This window comes from Helianthus annuus, chromosome 1, assembly GCF_002127325.2.
Source record: "Helianthus annuus cultivar XRQ/B chromosome 1, HanXRQr2.0-SUNRISE, whole genome shotgun sequence".
NCBI lineage: Eukaryota > Viridiplantae > Streptophyta > Magnoliopsida > Asterales > Asteraceae > Helianthus > Helianthus annuus.
In genome coordinates, this window is record NC_035433.2 from 6,271,012 (window position 1) to 6,290,919 (window position 19,908).

At 36.6% G+C, this 19,908-nt stretch overlaps 4 protein-coding genes across 4 annotated transcripts; 3 read left to right on the forward strand and 1 right to left on the reverse strand.

Annotated features, from left to right (window-relative positions):
- Window positions 1-304: 304 nt before the first annotated feature.
- On the forward strand, window positions 305-2,785 carry LOC110943364 (protein trichome birefringence-like 34). Its single transcript, XM_035981139.1, has 4 exons — window positions 305-555; window positions 1,527-1,701; window positions 2,085-2,281; window positions 2,533-2,785. Exons 1-4 carry the CDS (start codon window positions 305-307, stop codon window positions 2,642-2,644), a joined length of 735 nt encoding a protein of 244 aa, XP_035837032.1. The 3' UTR covers window positions 2,645-2,785.
- Window positions 2,786-2,790: 5 nt separating this feature from the next.
- On the forward strand, window positions 2,791-3,849 carry LOC118484977 (protein trichome birefringence-like 34). Its single transcript, XM_035981149.1, has 2 exons — window positions 2,791-2,993; window positions 3,504-3,849. The coding sequence occupies exons 1-2, from the start codon at window positions 2,791-2,793 to the stop codon at window positions 3,847-3,849; spliced, it is 549 nt and encodes a 182-aa protein (XP_035837042.1).
- Window positions 3,850-7,706: 3,857 nt separating this feature from the next.
- Window positions 7,707-12,512, forward strand: LOC110943356 (protein trichome birefringence-like 34). Its single transcript, XM_022185108.2, has 5 exons — window positions 7,707-8,029; window positions 8,961-9,135; window positions 10,034-10,230; window positions 10,724-10,891; window positions 12,011-12,512. The coding sequence occupies exons 1-5, from the start codon at window positions 7,722-7,724 to the stop codon at window positions 12,354-12,356; spliced, it is 1,194 nt and encodes a 397-aa protein (XP_022040800.2). The 5' UTR covers window positions 7,707-7,721; the 3' UTR covers window positions 12,357-12,512.
- Window positions 12,513-14,021: 1,509 nt separating this feature from the next.
- On the reverse strand, window positions 14,022-18,720 carry LOC110943360 (protein PALE CRESS, chloroplastic). The gene is made up of 7 exons (XM_022185112.2): window positions 18,573-18,720; window positions 18,426-18,493; window positions 17,184-17,378; window positions 15,735-15,821; window positions 15,346-15,396; window positions 15,108-15,287; window positions 14,022-14,357 (listed from the first exon to the last, which is right to left on the reverse strand). Exons 1-7 carry the CDS (start codon window positions 18,715-18,717, stop codon window positions 14,121-14,123), a joined length of 963 nt encoding a protein of 320 aa, XP_022040804.1. The 5' UTR covers window positions 18,718-18,720; the 3' UTR covers window positions 14,022-14,120.
- Between the last annotated feature and the right edge of the window lie 1,188 nt (window positions 18,721-19,908).

Sequence of the window (19,908 nt, forward strand, 5' to 3'; positions counted from 1 at the left end):
CTGAATAGTTTATGTGTTTTAATAATACTCAAATGGGCCTCTCTTAACATGTGCTTTACACTCATGCATTGGGCTGCTTAATTATTATTTGTTTAATGTACAAAAAATTGTTAGCAATAAATGTTGTTACTCAACTTAGTTATGTTTATAGTCAATGTTTATTTGTTTAATGTACAAAAAATTGTTAGCAATAAATGTAGTTACTCAACTTAGTAATGTTTATAGTCAATGTGTTTTCCTGTGTGTGGCTGGCTTTATGTGAGAGAGAAGAATGAGAAAGTTATGTGACATCAACATGTACACCATGATCCATTATAGCGTTTTCATCTTCTTCTTTGGAGGATTAGCAACTATTAGCTTTTATAGAAACAACACTAGTCAAGGAGTTGCAAGTAACACCTTTAATGTTACTCCAACAATTGCAAGCACCTGCGATTTGTTCTCCGGCAGATGGGTTCATGATAACAAGAGTCATTACCCTTTGTACGAAGAACACGAGTGCCCTTATCTCGACAAAAGTTACGCTTGCCAAACTTATGGCAGAAAGGATTTCAAGTATCTGCAATGGAGGTGGCAACCCCATGACTGTGACTTCCCTAGGTCTCTCTCTCTCTCTCTTGATACTCTGTAAATATAGACAACGTTACTTCCATCCCGTAGGAATAGAGAGACTGCTTCCAGTGAGACCCTGGCTCGAAGTAGTAGATACAACAAATATGTGCTTAATGCTTTAGATACAACAAACAAATAGTTTTGTGATCAAATGCCTTGTAATCTAGTGGTAACAAAGTGTGTAGCAAACAGGGGCAGAGCTTTTAAGGGGAAAGGGGGTGTACCTGTCCCCGCAAATGTTTCGGTTAGTAGTGTAAATTTTACGATTTTTTGACCAAAATTTTTAAAATTATATAGGTCCGCCCCGCCAATTATTTTGCTTAAAAATTCACTGTCCCTGCTAAGTTTATTGCCCAAAAAATTTATACATATTTTCGTATTGAGCTAAAAAAACATGAAGAATGGGGCTATTAATTATTTTTTATAATTGTTTTTAAACTTGAAGTGAGGTTAAATAAAGTGTTAAACTAGTTTTTACATAAATGAAACTTGAGGGTTCAAATTTAGTTTTTTTTAATGTGTAAAATGAAGATTATTTAGTTTTATTTGGAGTTATTATTGTTTGACCCGACCGTATCGAAAGGCCAACCCGAACATATAACCCGAAACATAGCGATAGAAAAATTTATTTTTGGGTCCCATAACTTTTTGCACCCGCAAAATTTTTAGTCAAGCTACGCCAGTGACAGTAAAAGTGTACATCTATAAGTGATTGAGATGGAGTTATAGTCTCATAGTGTAAGTTTAGAAGTAGGTGTAATTGGTGTGTGAGTTAGGATGTAAAAATGAGTTTTGTGAGGGTTTGGGATTTCAAACTAGTTATTATAAAAAAGGATAAACTTTATTTTAAAAAGTTGGTTGTTATTACTAATTTTCTATATGTGTTTGATTTTCTCATGACTGTCCTGGTGTAGGTTTGATGAGAAAGCAATAGTAGAGAGATTAAGGGGTAAAAGGCTAATGTTTGTGGGGGATTCACTAGTTAGAAATCAATGGAATTCAATGATTTGCATGCTCTATACATCTATCCCAGGGGTCAAGAGGATTGGTGGAGAACTTATTGGTTCCTTACGCACTTTTCGGTTCACTGTAAGTTCATCTGTTATGGTTGTAGAACTCGCTAGACGCTAGTCGATCAACGGGGTGGAGACTAGTGATTAATCGGGATTAATCGGATCGGACTTTTTATGTATAATTTTAAGTTTTATACATAACCGGGCCTGGGCGGACCTAGCTTGTTACTAGGGGTAGCCCCCGCTACCCTTTGTCGCTCTGGCGGTAGTGTATATTTTTGGAAAAAAATGACATTTTTTCGATTTCGTTACCCCTTTTATATGAAACGTTGCCCATATAAGGATTTTCTAGATCCGCCACTAAACCGGGCAATCTTTAACCTCTAAATTAAGCTTGTATCATAAATGACTATGTTTAAACATGCATGTAACGTACTAATTAAGGTTAATACAACACAGGACTACAATATCTCAATTGATTTCTACTGGGCTCCGATGCTAGTCGAATCTAATGGCGATAGCCCAACGAACCATCTCACTGCTTTTAGAATTGTTCGAATCAAATCCATTGAAAAACATGCAAGACATTGGGTTAATTCGGATATACTTATCTTTAATTCCTATCGTTGGTGGCGATCACACGTAGTGAACTTCTTGTAAGTTCAAAATATAACAAAAGAAAAGTGTTACATGTTTGTTTTAATATTTTGAGTTAAACGCAATTTTAGGCCCTGTGGTTTGGGCCATTTTGCCAGAAATTATGGCAACAGTGAAACCTTTATGGATCCACAAGCGAAAAATAAAATATTTGGACTAAACTGGCAAAATGATCCAAACCACAGGGACTAAAATTGCATTTAACTCTAATAACAAGTTAACTAATTAGTTTTTTTTTCTTTTTTGCTAGAAAGAGCGGTGGATCATTGTTGGATGACCTTAATAACGTGTATGAAGAAGTTAACATGGTTCGTGCCTACTGGGTCTCAAAACGTGGTCTAATTGGGCACATACCCATATAGATCCTTCGAAAACCAAATTGTTTTTCATGAGTGCTACAGCAGTTCATGTCATGTAAGAAACAACAATACCTTTTTTTTCTTGTAACTTTATAGCAAAAAATACTCATCACCCACAGTTAAAAATTCGATGATACTCCATCAGAAATATGACTGTTTCGACAAGAACATTAACGACGGTTTTTAATAATACATTTCCAAAACTTCTCCGACAAACTACAAACATTAAACAAGTAATTAGTTTATCGTTGAAATGCAATATAACATATGCATTATATAAAAGTTATTGCATGCATCTGGGTGAGGATGAGGAACATGAGATTTTCCGGTGCTGGAAGTCCCATGCTCATCGGTAATGAAATAATGGGGGTAGATAATCTTATCAGAAATCATATCCTTAGTTACCGACAAATTACTGACGGATATTCCGTTGGCAATGAGTTCCCACCAAAACCGTCGAAATATGGACTTTTGGCAAACCGTTTTAAAAAAAATTAACGGATTTTGTCCGTCGGTGATAATTGTTTTTTAGTAATGTTTGGCCCAAAAAACATTTGTTACAAACATCCCAATTACTTAACGACAAATTTGGATAACTGATGGACTACTAGAGTATCATCATGCCACCAGAGGAACCACCCGATATCTCCACTAGGCAATTCAGGAGAAAACCCAATAAATCTGATAAAACCCCCTTGTGGGTCTCAAACCCAGGATGTAATGGTCCCTAAGCTTTATCCCACCCCCAAGATGCCACTAGGCTATAATGCGATGGTCGCCCAATTACATTGTGACCATGTGAAATAGGAAGACCAATAATAATTTTAGGATAATGGTAGTAAAGTGCTTTGTGGTTTTGCAGGGCTAACAAATGGGGAGGAATGAGTACGATGAACTGCTATGGAGAGACGGAACCAGTAATGGATGACAGATTTTGGGAAAGTCAAACCGATCCGAAAATGCTGAGGATACTGGAATCGTCGTTGCACAATTTGAACGCCAAAGGAGTGAATGTGCAGATTATAAACATAACGCAACTAACACAATGCAGAAAAGATGGACACCCTGCTCTTTACAGGAAACATTGGCGTCCCTTAACCGACGAGCAAAAAAAGAACCCGCAACTTGCTTCAGATTGTTCACACTGGTGTCTTCCTGGAGTTCCTGATATTTGGAATGAACTTCTCTTGGCTTACATTTTCCGTTAACAATATCAAAGCTGCAAATTTTACAAGTGTCAACATAGGAAATGATCATGGCTACAATTGTCTGCATTTATATTACTTTAAACCGTTGTTTGTCTATTTATGTTTGTTAGGCCATCATACCGGAAACTGTTTATTTTGAGAAGAATTCACTTCGATGTAACGCCCTGCTTTTTTCATACTTTCCTTAATTAGAAAGTTGGTTTCGTATTTCTATTTTTGGAAATCTTGTATTCCTTGTAATCGTATATTCATACATGTTCGTACGTTTGAATTCATAATACAATTGATACTTTATTCGTGATCCTTGAAGTTGTGTGGTAAACTTGCAAATATGTGACATACATGAATTATACGCTTTCTACGCAAGATTTGGACTAATACGATACTTATCTCGATTCATACACTTAATCATACTTGTTTATACTTGTGCATATGCTAAAGTTACAAAATACACCCTTATGTTATGCATTTTATACCTAAAATACTTTAAAACCTAGCAATACAAACTACAAGCACCTAAAATGTTAGAAAACAAAACTCAAATCCGGAACATCTACCCGTCGCGTCGCGCGACGGTGATGGGTTGTGGTCGCGGCCCGCGAGCCCCCAAAATCCTCAAATTCTCGTTACCAGCTCGAGCATTGGTCGGATTTGTGCTAGTTTGATGTGTTTTTCTCATTAATTACCACCTAAATTAATCCTAAACCTCTCCTATATAACCCACTTCATTCCCACACTTTTTCCACTTTGTAAACACACTAATCCTCACTCAAAACACTCTAAGGCAGATTACAAAAGTGAGTTCAAGCTCACCTATCCTCCATTTTCTTCATTTCTTCTTGTTTCTTAACACTTGGAACACTTCTAGGAGTGTTTCTATAGGTTTTCCATGGAAAACCAAGATGGAACATCATCACATTTGAGGTTAAAAGTGTAAGAAACTTTCTGTTTTGAATAATATCTTTATAAAACTTTCTTAAACTTATGTTTTATTCAAACAAGCCTATGTCCTTATGCTCCTAATCAAGTCTATGATTAGTAAGCTTAAAAACAAGGTTGTTACATACAAAATCGGAGGTGTTTTGTCACTCCAAACTTGCTGTTTATAAGGGTTTTGACCCACAAGTGTTGTATCCTCCAAGCTTGTTCTTGTAACAAGACTTGTGATGGAAGTGTGTGATTATTTGGAAGCTTGGGCTATCCTACCTTCAATCCACCACCTGATGATTTGTTCCTTTGAGTATTATGTACATTGTTTTCTTTTCATTTTCCTTTCTAGTTCATTCATGACAATCCTTGTTGTCTTTATGACAACTTGTGCATTGGTGGATATACAAAAGAGGTTTTAAATGGAAGGTTATTCTCCTACCTCCTTGCATGACTTATGTGAGATCCTTGTAATACATGTTGGACTAAACATATACAATATACTATATAGAATAGAACATATATAAAATTAGACTAAAAAGGTAAAGCATAGAAAAGAGCAGCTAAGTCGGCCTAGGACCTGTGAGTTTCGAGGGAGTCGTTATGTAGGACCGGTTTTAACTCCGTAACGATTGCGAACCAACTCGTGTAACGTGCGGAATCCGTACACGAACGTGACCGAACACAAGACCGTACTATAAACGTGATTCTATTGATAATCTGAAAACGTACAAAGCACCACAAATCACCTTGAGCACTTTCTCTCTCTAGTTTCTCTCTCTAAGCACCAAGCTCTCCAACCTCCAAAATGGCAAAAGTCCCAAACTCTAACCCTAAGAGTTCTATTTATAGGCCAAGGGGCTTAATGAGATTTCTCATTAATTACATAAATGTCACCTTGCGTTTTCCTACATATTACAATATAAAGCCTATAATTAATCTGTTTCTGCTACGACTCGTATTGACGGGGGCGATAGACATAAATGCACCAACACGTTAAACCGTAAAAAATAGACGTAAAAACGTTGAACCACATGCACGCGTTGCAGCATGTTAACTCGCAAAATTTAGGACGAACATAAAAAAACAAATTTTTAAAAGATGTAAAGTACAAGGACCAAAGTTGATAGTGAAAAATTAAAGTGTTGAGGTTAAAAGTCGAAAATGTTTGTGACAAATATGTAAAAGATGAAAAGGGTTAAAAATATATAAGATAAAAATAAAAGGATTAAAAAAAGAAAAATGAGTAGTGTTTTTATGAGAGGAGAAGACTTTGTGAACTAATATAGAATAAATATAAATAAGAGAAACTACATAACCCATTAGTTTCTAACATCTATATATTAATTAAAACCCACAAAAATTAAACAACAATATAATAATCTATAAGTTATTGGTATGAAGCTACCAACTTAGTTTTATGGCAAGATCCAAAAAGAGCTTCAACATGACTAATCGCTTTCTTCTTCTCTTGTTCTTTTAACCTACTTGCAACTGTTTGAGGATCAAGTGCTTCAATATCCGATCCAACGGTTTCCGGAGGACTAACTTGTTTTAGCAACGTATCGACCTCTCGAATGAAATCGATTCTTTGAAGAAGATCGTCAGCTTCCATTGCGGGTCTAGCTAGAAGTCCATGGTGCTGATACAAATAAACGAGAACGGGTCAATTCTGGTTATGTATTATTGTAATCAAAGGGTCAAAATGACAAAGTTAACACGGGTGAGGTCGATCCAGACGATAGTTTCTGTGTCCCGGGCCCACAACTTAATCTAATGGATCCAAGGTATTGTTCGTGTTCGTTTACTGCCCTAATTGTAGCCAGAAATGGCAATGGCCCGGGTATTGTAATCCAAGTGCCGTATTCATCATGTACCTGTTTTATCTATCAGGTTCACGGGTATTGAAACCCATTTTTCGACCTTTTATGGCTAAAAATTACCTCGTTGGGATGCACATTACCCCGAATCCAATCTTAAACTCACGTACAAAAAGGGCTTGAAATATTAGATGCTCAACTACAATTCTAAGAATTTATAATTTTAATAAGTTCAAGGTTTTAACAGCTTTAGCATACTATAAGATTATAAAAAAAATATATTAATATACTCAGTTCTGATGCGGTTAATAGGTTTGGGTAATTGGGCGGTTATCACCTAATACTACACCCGTCCCAAACCCATAGAATTTTTAAAACTAACTTCATACCAAGTCCCATACAAGGACACCCGTCCCAAATGTTTCAGGTTCTTTCTCCAACCCTATTCTAATTTCTAACCTGACTGAAACACATTTTGACCTAGACAAATATTAGAGTAAAGTACACTTATGATCTGTGTGGTTTACCAAAATTTGAGTTTAATCCCTAGCTTTCCAAAAGTACACATATGGTCCCTGTGGTTTGAACTTTGTAACGCATTTAGTTCCTAACTTAGACATGCAAAACCTTTAGATTTGTTGGTTGGAGACTAAATGTGTTACAAAGTGCAAACCACATCCGAAATCTTGGTATACCACAGAGATCATTCCTGTACTTTGGGCCGTGCTTCTATGTAACTAGGATTAACATTAGTTGAAAAAAAACAATATAATCATAAAAAGCTAAAAAGAAAAGAATATAATCATAAAAGATTAAGTGAAAATTACAAAAGGTTTAGTAGCAGTAGTACTGATAAATCTTGAAGGATGGGAATTACAAATTAAAATTACAACTTCACACCAGATTCAAAGCAACCTTGCTCCCAATGCTTAACGTTTCATGCACTCAACATAACAACCCACTTGTGCTTTAAACTCATGCATTGGGCTGCTTAATTATTATTTGTTTAATGTACAAAAGTTTGTTAGCAATAAATGTAGTTAATCAACTTAATTATGTATATAGTCAATGTGTTTTCCTGTGTGTGGCTTTGAGAGAACAATGAGAAAGTTATGTGACATCAACATGTACACCATGATCCATTGTAGTTTTTTCATCTTCTTCCTTGGAGGATTAGCAACTATTAGCTTTTATAGAAACAACACTAGTCAAGGAGTTGCAGTTAGTAACAACTTTAATGTTACTCCAACAATAGCAAGCACCTGCGATTTGTTCTCCGGCAGATGGGTTCATGATAACAAGAGTCATTACCCTTTGTACGAAGAACACGAGTGCCCTTATCTCGACGAAAGTTACGCTTGCCAAACTTATGGCAGAAAGGATTTCAAGTATCTGCAATGGAGGTGGCAACCCCATGACTGTGACTTCCCTAGGTCTCTCTCTCTCTCTTAATACTTTCTATAAATATATAGACAGTCTTTATCTCTATCCTGTAGGAATAGAGAGATTGTTTCCAGTGAAACCCCGGCTCGAAGCAGTAGATACAACAAATATGTGCTTAATGCTTTAATACAACAAATAAATAAATAAATAGTTTTGTGATCAAATGCCTTATAATCTAGCGGTAACAAAGTGTGTAGTAAACATGAGCGGAGCTTTTAAGGGGCAAGGGGGTGCACCTGTCCCTGTGAATGTTTCTGTTAGTAGTGTAAATTTTACGATTTTTCGTCTGAAATTTTTAAAATTATATAGGTTCGTCTCGCCAATTATTTTGCCTAAAAAATCCCCCCACCAAGTTTATTGTCCAAAAAAATTATACATATTTTCGTATTGAGTTAAAAAAACGTGAAGAATGAGGCTATTAGTTATTTTTTATAATTGTTTTTAAATTTGAAGTGAGTTTAAATAAAGTGTTAAACTAGTTTTTACATAAATGAAACTTGATGATTCAAATTTGGTTTTTTAATGTGTAAAATGAAGATTATTTACTTTTATTTGGAGTTATTATTGTTTGACCTGACCCGTATTGAATGGCTGATCCGAACATATAACCCAAAACATAGCGATAGAAAAATTTATTTTTAGGTCCCGAGACTTTCCGCATCCGTAAATTTTTTGTTCAAGCTCCGCCATTGGCAGTAAAAGTGTACATCTATAAGTGAATGAGATGGAGTTATAGTCTCGTAGTGTAAGTTTAGAAGCAGGTGTAATTGGTGTGTGAGTTAGAATGTGAAAATGAGTTTTGTGAGGGTTTGGGATTTAACTAGTTATTATAAAAAAGGATAAACTAAATTAGTTAAAAAGTTGGTTGTTATTACTAATTTTCTATATGTAATTGATTTTCTCATGATTGTCCTGGTGTAGGTTTGATGGGAAAGCAATAGTAGAGAGATTAAGGGGTAAAAGGCTACTATTTGTGGGGGATTCACTAGTTAGAAATCAACGGAATTCGATGATTTGCATGCTCTATACATCTATCCCAGGGGTCAAGAGGACTGGTGGAGAACTTATTGGTTCCTTACACACTTTCCGGTTCACTGTAAGATATCTGTTATACGCATGGTTGTAGAACTCGTTAGGCGCTAGTCAGCCAATGAGGTGGAGACTAGTGATTAATTGGATCGGACTTTTTATGTATAATTTTAAGTTTTATACATATATACAAATATTTTTATACGTATTTTTTTAAAGTAGACAAGTTTTGACCGGAATCAGGCAGGTTTTGACCGGAATATGTGATTTTTTCCGATTTTTCTGATTTTCCTGATTTTTGGCCGGCCGACTAGCGATTAATAGACTGATTAACGAAAAATTAATCAGTAGATGGCCGACTAGCGACTACTCACCGATTAATCGTGATTTTTACGACACAAGTTATAAGCATCTTTCATTTTTTATCATTACATATAACATCACCATCCTCCAAATCATCTTGAAAACTATCATATACTCATATTTCATCTTTCAACCCCATTTTTTTCTATTTTTTCATACAAATATAATATTTATTAATTTTAAAAGATTACATGATACTATAACACTATTATTATTATAATAATAATTATTATTATTATTATTATTATTATTATTATTAATTTATTTTATTTTATTTTTTTGAAACAGTTGAGATTTTATAAGTAGTTTGTATCACAAATAACTATATTTATTAAAACAATACCCGGGCTAGGTGCAGACCTAGCATGTTACTAGGGGTAGCCTCCGCTACCACTTGACACTCTGGCGGTAGTGTAAATTTTTGGAAAAAATTGTCATTTTTTCGATTTCGTTACCCCTTTTATATGAAACGTTGTCCATATAAGGATTTTCTAGATCCGCCACTAAACCGGGCTATGTTTAACCTCTAAATTGAGCTTGTATCATAAATTACTATGTTTAAACATGCATGTAACGTACTAATTAAGGTTAATACAACACAGGACTACAATATCTCAATTGATTTCTACTGGGCTCCGATGCTAGTCGAATCTAATGGCGATAGCCCAACGGACCATCTCACCACTTTTAGAATTGTTCGAATCAAATCCATTGAAAAACATGCGAGACATTGGGTTAATTCGGATATACTTATCTTTAATTCCTATCGTTGGTGGCGATCACACGTAGTGAACTTCTTGTAAGTTCAAAATATAACAAAATAAAAGTGTTACATGTCTGTTTTAATATTTTGAGTTAAATGCCATTTTAGGCCCTGTGGTTTGGCTCATTTTGCCAGTTTAGTCCAAAGAGTTCATTTTTCTCCTGTGGGTCCAAAAAGGTTTCACCATTGTCATTTTAGTCCACTAGGTTAATTTCATCCATTATTTCTGTTAACCAGAAGGGCAATTCGATCATTTTAAATGTAATTCTCTTAAATAAAAAGGCAATTCGGCCATATACAATGACCGAATCGCCCTTCTCATTAACAGATATAATGGATGAAGTTAACCCAGTGGACTAAAATGCCCACATTGAAACCTTTATGGACCTACAAGCGAAAAATAAAACCTTTGGACTACTCTGACAAAATGGCTCAAACCACAGGGACTAAAATGACATTCAACTCTAATATTTTTTTTGCAAATCAACACGTTAACTAATTAGTTTTTTTTTTTTTTCTTTTTTGCTAGAAAGAGTGGTGGATCTTTGTTGGATGACCCTAATAATGTGTATGAAGAAGTTAACAGGGTCCGTGCCTATAAGCTGGGTCTCAAAACTTGGTCTAATTGGGCACATACCCATATAGATCCTTCGAAAACCAAGTTGTTTTTCATGAGTGCTACAGCAGTTCATGTCATGTAAGAAACAACAATACCTTTTTTTTCTTGCAACTTTATAGCAAAAAATACTCATCACCCACAGTTAGAAAATCGATGATACTCCGTCAGAAATATGACTGTTTCGACAAGAACATTAACGACGGTTTTTAATAATACATTTCCAAAACTTCTCCGACAAACTACAAACATTAAACAAGTAATTAGTTTATCGTTGAAATGCGATACAACATATGCATTATGTAAAAGTTTTTGCATGCATCTGGGTGAGGATGAGGAACATGCGATTTTCCAGTGCTGGAAGTCCCATGTTCATGGGTAATGAAATAATGGGGGTCGATAATCTTATTAGAAATCATATCCTTAGTTAGCGACGAGTTACTGACGGATATTCCGTTGGCAATGAGTTCCCACCAAAACCGTCGAAATCTGGACTTTTTGCAAACCGTTTAAAAAAAAAAAAATTAACGGATTTTGTCCGTCGGTGATAATTGTTTTTCAGTAATGTTCGGTCCAAAAAACAATTGTCACAAACATCCGAATTACATTGTTTTTTTAACGACAAATTTGGATCACTGATGGACCACTAGAGTATCATCATGCCACCAGCGGAACCACCCAATCATATCCATCTCCACTAGGCAATTCAGGAGAAAACCCAATAAATCTGGAAATACCCCCTTGTGGGTATCGAACCTAGGACCTAATGGTCACTAAGCCTTATCCCACCCCAAAGATGCTACTAGGCTTATACTTCCATGGGCGCCCAATTACACTATGACCATTTGAAATAGGAAGACCGACAATAACTTTAGGATAATGCCCCGCTTGCGGTGTGCACATATAATGTATATGTGGTGGCGTTGATAGCTGAAAGACACGGGGGTACATGCACCAGTCGGTCTTTGTCCCAATTGTTTTAGAGTGTTATGTGGCTTAGGTCCAAGGCTTGATACAAAACTACAATTGAGCCGGGGGTCTCACTGGAAGCAGTCTCTCTATCCCTATGGGTAGAGGTAAGGCTGTCTACATCTACCCTCCTCAGACCCTACCTTAGCCTTGCTATTGGTGGGATTTACTGAGTATGATGATGACAATAATTTTAGGATAATGGTAGTAAAGTGCTTGTTGGTTTTGCAGGGCTACGGAATGGGGAGGAATGAGTACGATGAACTGCTATGGAGAGACGGAACCAGTAATGGATGACAGATTTCGGGAAAGCCAAACCGATCCGAAAATGCTGAGTATACTGGAATCGTCGTTGAACAAGTTGAAAGCGAAAGGAGTGAATGTGCAGATTATAAACATAACGCAACTAACACAATGCAGAAAAGATGCACACCCTGCTCTTTACAGGAAACTTTGGCGTCCCTTAACCGACGAGCAAAAAAAGAACCCGCAACTTGCTTCAGATTGTTCACACTGGTGTCTTCCTGGAGTTCCTGATATTTGGAATGAGCTTCTCTTGGCTTACATTTTTCGGTAACAATATCAAAGCTGCAGATTTAACAAGTGTTAACATAGGAAATGATCATGGCTACAATTGTCATTTATTTCAGGATTGTATTTTTCATGCATTTATATTACTTTAAACTGTTGTTTGTCTTTTTATGTTTGATAGGCATCAAACCTAGAAACTGTTTATTTTGAGAAGAATTCACTTAGATTTCTATTAATTATGTTCAAGCTAATCCTTTTGCGTTAATCAAGAACGAGTATTAAACTCTTCTTGGGGAATTTTATAAACACGGATAACCAGAGAGCTGTGTAATCACTCTTAGATCAAATTATTCCGGTGGTTCTCCCAAATAATTCAGTCGGATACAACTTTGATTCGAGAAATTGAACAACAGTATGTGTGTTTTAGAATTCGTGAATGAACCAGTTCTACTCTAACCAAAAACTGATACGAATTTTAGGGTTAGAGATGAGTAACTGTATCAGCTGGACAACTCAAATGTCTCGGTTCAGTTACTTAACCGAGTCAATCAAGAGCGAAAGTTAAGGGCAAAATTAGTAGGAGGCTGAATGTTAGGGCAGTCAAAGTCAAAGTCAAAGTCAGAAAGCTTATTTTAGGGATAGTAACTCTTTTATTTTACATATAAGTATTCCATTTCCTGCTCTTATTTTTCATGTCTTGTTTGTTTTGAATAAGAGTCTTTTCGTATTGGAGACTAGCCCCTCTCGAATTGGGCCGAATATCTTATCATTTATCAATTCGATAAATCAGCCCTTTCTTTTCTAGTATCTATGATCTATCAAACTGCCTTTTGGCAGTTATCTTTTAGTTTTGAATAAAAAGTTTTTATTATGCCTTAATTTTCATTTCGAATGAACTAGCCAGGGGCTCTGCCCCTTGGACCCTGCTCCTAGGGGCGTTGCCCCCTTGGAACCATTAGTGCCATCCGACTTCGTCCCATTAGCCTCATTGGATGTGTCAATAAAGTCATCTCCAAAGTACTCGTGAACCGGCTTAAAAGTGTCATTGGGAAGCTAATATCCGAGGAACAATCAACGTTGATGTGTGCAAGCCAGCCACGTAATTAGGAGTATTTTGTTTATCAAATGCATGTGTCAAATAAAGGAGTGGGGGGATGCCCTCATACTCCACGTACAATCCATGTTTCCAGTTATTTCCATGTTTTAAGTTAGTGGCTGAGTGGCTTATTAGTTATTTTGTAAGGCTATATATTAGCCAGTAGGTTTCTTTTTCTAATGCAGAATTGAATTTCCAAAAACAGTTTCTCTATTCTCCTTCTATTTCTTCGATACATTCTGTATCTTCCTCTTTCCAACTTTGATACATATCAAACGTTTATTGCCGGAAGAAGCATCACTGATGGGCCACTAATTCTCAACGAATTATTGGCTTGGATGAAATACGGGAAAAGGACGAGTATGATTTTCAAGGTGGATATACAAAAGCCGTATGACTCACTGAATTTGGGATTCATTAACTCCATCATGGAGCAAATGAATTTTCCAACTAGGTGGCGTCGATGGATTATGGCAATACTTCGTTCGGCCCGACAATCTGTGTTGGTGAATGGGTCTCCGACTATGGAGTAATGGGTCCTTCCACCTTCAGAACATGGGTCCTTCATGTTATAGTCATGTTTAGTTTCATATAATTTTATATAAATAAGACAACTACATAACCCATTAGTTTTCTAACATCTATATATTAATTAAATTAAAATCCACAAAAATTAAACAACAATTTAATAATCTATAAGTAATTGCTATGAAGCTACCAACTTAGTTTTATGGCAAGATCCAAAAGAGCTTCAACTTGGCCTATCACTTTCTTCTTCTCTTGTTCTTTTAACCTATTTGCTACTGATTGAGGATCAAGGGCTTCGGTACTCCATTCTACGGTTTCTGGAGGCCTAACTTCTTTTAGCAACGTATCGACCTCTCGAATGAAATCAATTCTTAGAAGAAGATCGTCAGCTTCCATTGCGGGTCTAGCTAGAGGTCCATGGTGCTAATACAAATAAACGAGAATGGGTCAATTCGGGTTATATTTTGTAATCAAAGGGTCAAAATGATAAAAGTTTGTGACCCGGGCCCACAACTTAATCTAATGGATCCAATGTATATAAGTGTTTACTAAAGTGTGTTTACCAACCCCTAAAATGTTTTGTTAAAACGAACAAGGTCTTGTTCCTGTTCGTTCGGTTCGTTTACAACCCTATTTATAACCAGAAATGACAATGGGCCGGGTATGGTAATCCAAGTACCCTATCCATCATGTACCCTTCATTATCTATCAAATTCACGGGTATTGATACCCATTTTATGGCCTTATATGGTTAAAAATTACCTCGTTGGGATGCCCATTACCCGAAATCCGATCTTAAACTCGCATACAAATTGGGCTTGAAATAATAAAATTGCACTTTATAACGCATTTAGTCCCCGGCTTTTTCCAAAAGTACATGGATGGTCCATGTGGTTTGCACTTTGTAACGCGTTTAGTCCCTAACTTGGACATATGATAAAATCTTCAAATTTGTTGGCTGGGGACTAAATGCGTTACAAAGTGCAAACCGCATGGACCATCCATGTACTTTTGGAAAGCTAAAGACCAAATCTAAAATTTTGGTATACTACAGGGACCATCCGTGTACTTCACTCCAATTATAATCTGTTTTGAACCAAGCCTTTTTTGACCCGTCACTGACCCGTTCATCTTGCCACCTAAGCAAATCAATATGTGAAATTTTGGGGGTACCTTATCAAGATCAAACCCTGCAGGGACCAAGAGACTAAACGGATCTTCGCGTGGGAATGTTTCAATCATGCGTTTTTTACATGCTTTGAGCCACCCTTCTTCATCGAATCCATCATGCATTATTAAAAGTTCATTAAGTAGTCTCATGGCTGGACTAGCTTGCCTTTTCAAGATTTCTGTCTGAAAAAACACCAAATTTTAATTTAAAAAAAAAAAAACCAGGATGAATAGAGCATACCTCGATCCGCCTGTATAACAAATCTAGACTTCTTATGGCATCTTTTTCTTCCTGAGATTACAAGTTCCGTACACAATTAGAGCTCTCTTAAAGTCAAACAATGGCAATTTCGACCCGTTTACTTATGAACGCGAAAGGTCATGTTTTGTTACCAACGAGTCAAATGGGTAAAATAAATATAGTTAAAGAAAACAGGTCAAATTGGTTGAACGGGTCAAAAGGCACCCAAAGTGTTTTTTAACCATTATTTTTTCTGTAATCATAAGACAGTTTATTTTCATTTAATTCGTATCATTAATAAGGACAAACAGATCCCACGTTTTAAAATCAACAATAACTCAAAGAAAGAAAAAGATAAGTTTGAAAATAATACGGAAGATAAAGCATACATCACGGCGAGCAAGATCAAGACGCGTCCAGATGACCAAAAGAACGAGCTCGTTCAGTTCACCTCTCTCTGCAGCTTCCTCGATTTTCTGTACACAAGAAAACAAGATAGCTTTAAATTACACAAAAAATACATATCAAGATTATGGAAACGTATAGGGTGATGCAGACCGACTGTACATGATATGGATCCGGTAGATGTGACAAAATAATACGCCCCGCTTGCGGTATGCGCATATAATGTATATATGTGTGGGCGCTCGAGGGGCAAAAGTGAAAGTGCACTAATTTTAACGTTATTTTACTAATTTCGTGAAAATAATGTTAAAAGAGGGGGATGGTTAATCATGCATCATGTGGTGGCGTTGATAGCCGAAAGACAAGGGAGTACATGCACTAATTGGCCTTTGTCTTAATTGTCGAGTGTTATGTGCCTTATGTCCAAGGTTTGATGCAAAACTACCATCGAGCTGGGGGTCTCACTGGAAGCAGGCTCTCTATTCCTACGGGGTAGAGGTAAGGCTGTCTACATCTTACCCTCCTCATACCCTACCTTAGCTTTGCTATTGGTGGGATTTACTGAGTATGATGAGATGTGGCAAAATAATAATGGGTCAGGTTGATCCACAACCACTTTTGAATCTTTTTATAAGTGGTTAAGGCGTCATATATGATCGATTGGTCACAAGAACTATATTACTAAAATGACAGTCTAAAAATGTGAATATAGCAATATAGGAAGTTTTATGCATCAAAAGTATGTTTTGGGCAAATCTTTAGTTTAGCTAAATTTTTTATTGACCCGTTTGGGATAATGAATAACCCAAACAAACCTCTTCATAACTAAATGGGTCGAACTACCATCTTACAACTTTTTTACAACCCAAATTTCTTAATTAAATTTTCTTTTTTATCATTCGTTTAATTATAGTTTGACTTTTTGTAATCATATTACAGTATTCTTTATTTATCGAATTAAATAATGGGAAAAAAAGTTATTGGCGGGTCAGGTCGGGTCAACATAAGGCGTTTTGACCCAGATTTTTTTCAAAAAAGTGATATTAAAGATAGTTATTATTTCAATACTAAATAGATTTTACAGAGCCATCCAAGTTGTATGTTTTTCTTGAGATTACACATTTACCAATATTAAGAAAAGAGGTAAATTTAGTTGAAGAGTTAATTACTGTTTTCGTCCCTGTGGTTTGTCAAAAATCACTATTTCAATCCATTAGTTTAAAAATTGCGATTTCAGTCCCTGTGGTTTCACTTTTGTAACCATTTCAATCCATTATTCTGTTAGGTACAGGGACTGAAATGGTTACGAAAGTGAAACCACAGGGACTGAAATTCGCAATTTTTAAACTAATGGACTGAAATAGTGATTTTTGACAAACCACAGGGACGAAAACAGTAATTAACTCTTTAGTTGAATTCATGGCAAAGATTACCTCTTCGATTTCTTCAGCAGATTTTATAAAACTGGATACCAATTTCTTTGCTTTAAAAACCTCTTCTTGAGGGTAACCTTTTAACAACATGCCGGTTTCCCGATACTCATTAACTATTCTTTCCTCTTCTTCATCTTCTTCTTGGCGTAACCGCTCTATTTCTTTAGTCTTTTCTCGCTGACGGGCTTGCCATTCCTAAAAACAAAAAATTAGCGAAAAAGAAAAAAGCAATAACCAAACTTGCCAAAAAAGACCATTTGGAAATTTGAATAGGTTGGATAACGGGTCAAGTGAATGGGTTGGCTGGTTGGATAAGGGGGTCAAAACAGATGATTTTTATACGGGTTGAAATGGCCGAGTTTGCATTAGAAATACAAGTTGACCAACTTTTGACATATTTAACCCATTTGACTGGAGTCAATTTAAAAGATAATTTTTTACCCAATTAAAGATTAGGGGTGTAAACAAGCCCAGAGGCTTGAGAGCTACTCGTGATCGGCTCGGTTGTAAGCTCGAACGAGCCGAGCCTTAACGAGCCCGAGCCCAAGCTCGAGCCTGAAATACAAAGCTCGTTTAGGCTCGCGAGCATAAACGAGCCCATACAAAATTTTAGTTTTTTATATATAATATAATAATAATGATGACAACGATGATGAGCCGAGCTCGAGTCGAGCTTTGGCTCGTTTAAGCGAGCTCTAGCTGAACTTTTAGCTCGTTCTCAAAATAGTTCGAGCCGAATCGAGCCAAACTCGAGCTTTGGGTTTTACTCAGAAGCCGAGCTCGAGCTCAAAGAAGTAGGCTCGAACCGAGCCGAGCTCGAGCTTCATAAAAACATAACGAGCCAAGCTCGGGCTCGGCCCCGGCTCGTTTACACCCCTATTTCACGACCCATTTATGAGTAGATGGAGTGAAACTGCCACATAAACCCTAGGGCTGATAATTTCAGACACGGACCTGTTATGCCGGCCCTAATAAACGCTAATATTAAACCCACCGTGTTGTATACAACAACACACACACACACAAAAAAAAAAAAAAAATCAAGCTCAAAAGTTGAAGAATTTTAAGAAATTATCAGATATGAAGAATCTAGTAGACAATTTCAAGAATTTAACAGATATGCAAAGAATCTTGGGCAGCACCCATCAAAGATAAAGCTAAAAAATGAAAAATTTAAAGAAACAAGAAATGCCCTTTTGAAAAACAATTAAAAAAAAAACAAAGGAAGCAAATTTGACTTACTTCATCATGAAAGTGTTTAGGGAGGCCTGCTAATGCTTCTTCCTCTAGCTTCTTGCACCTGCAGACATCTGGAAACAAAACCCTATTAAACTAAGCAACAAAATTGTAAAGATATACAAAAGAATATGGTGAATACTACTGACTCACATGGGGATTGATAAGGAAAACAAAGATTTGAAGAAGTTGAGAGGGTGGTGATGGAATTGAAGGCCGGAGGAAGAAACCACGGCCGGAAGACCACCTTTGCCTGCATCTTGTTATCTTTACTCAGTTTACTCATTACGAATTTCATGATATATAACTTGTTTTAACTGTGCTCACACTGGTTTCAAAGTTTGATTTTGGCGTTTTCCGGGAAACCATGCCGTCTGTTGCCACTTGACAGACGTTATGTCACTATAAGGCCATCCGTAGTCATAAAGCCCCTTGTGGGACGTTATGTGACACGTGTCATACCACGTCACACAGGGGCTTTATGGGGCGTTATATCACTAGACCCGTAGTCATAAAACCCCTACCCATCAATACCTAATTATTAATTTTTGTTTTTATTAATTAATTATAAAAACACTAACTAATTTTTGATTGGTCCAAAGTTTGAAACCTTCCCCCATACCGCCCCTATATATCTCGCGCCCCACCCCATTTTTTCACTCATAACGCCCTCCGTTTTGGTGTTTGGGGGCGTTTTCCGGCGCCATACTAGGGCATAGCGCCCCACTACGTTCTGTCTAAGAGTTGAACACTCTCCGGAGTAACACATGGTGGAACAAAAACCCGGGTAGCTCTATCCATCATTGCCTAATCCACCAAAGTGACATAAATGAGTATTGAACTTGAGTCTCCGTTGTAAAACCCAACCCGTATGTGGCAAGCGGTGGACCTCATCTTAAAAATATTGTTAGAGCGTACCAATCCCATTAAAGCTTTGTGATATAATTTTACATTTTTTTTATTGTCACATCAGATATCAGATATTTTTACTCATTTTTCTTTATTACACCTTGTTTTCGTTTCATAAGTGTTCACATCCATTAAAATCCCCTAAAAAAAGAATGCATTTGATTGGTTGATAGACATGGGCCCACTTTTCTTCCACTCACGCGCTATTACCCAGCCCACGCCCCCACCATTTAACGCCAATTCACGCATCGAAGGGCAGCGTACCATGCCGGTAACGCCGATTAAAAACGCTACATTACTGGGCCGTTAACGAGTAATGGGTGGTCCAACTTATAAACCGCCTCATATTAGTTGACATATAAGATTTTAATCATTCTTAAAAAGATTTATTTTTTTCTACATTGCTGTCATATCTCAAACACTTCACTTTTTGTATATATACATTAGAATAAGTGGGGAGGGAGTGGTTATCACTTGCAAAAATTCCATCACTTACAACATCCAATCAAGTTCCGTCATGTCATCAACCATTATTCCATCACTCACAACCTTTTTAGTGGCAATTATCACCACTCACAAC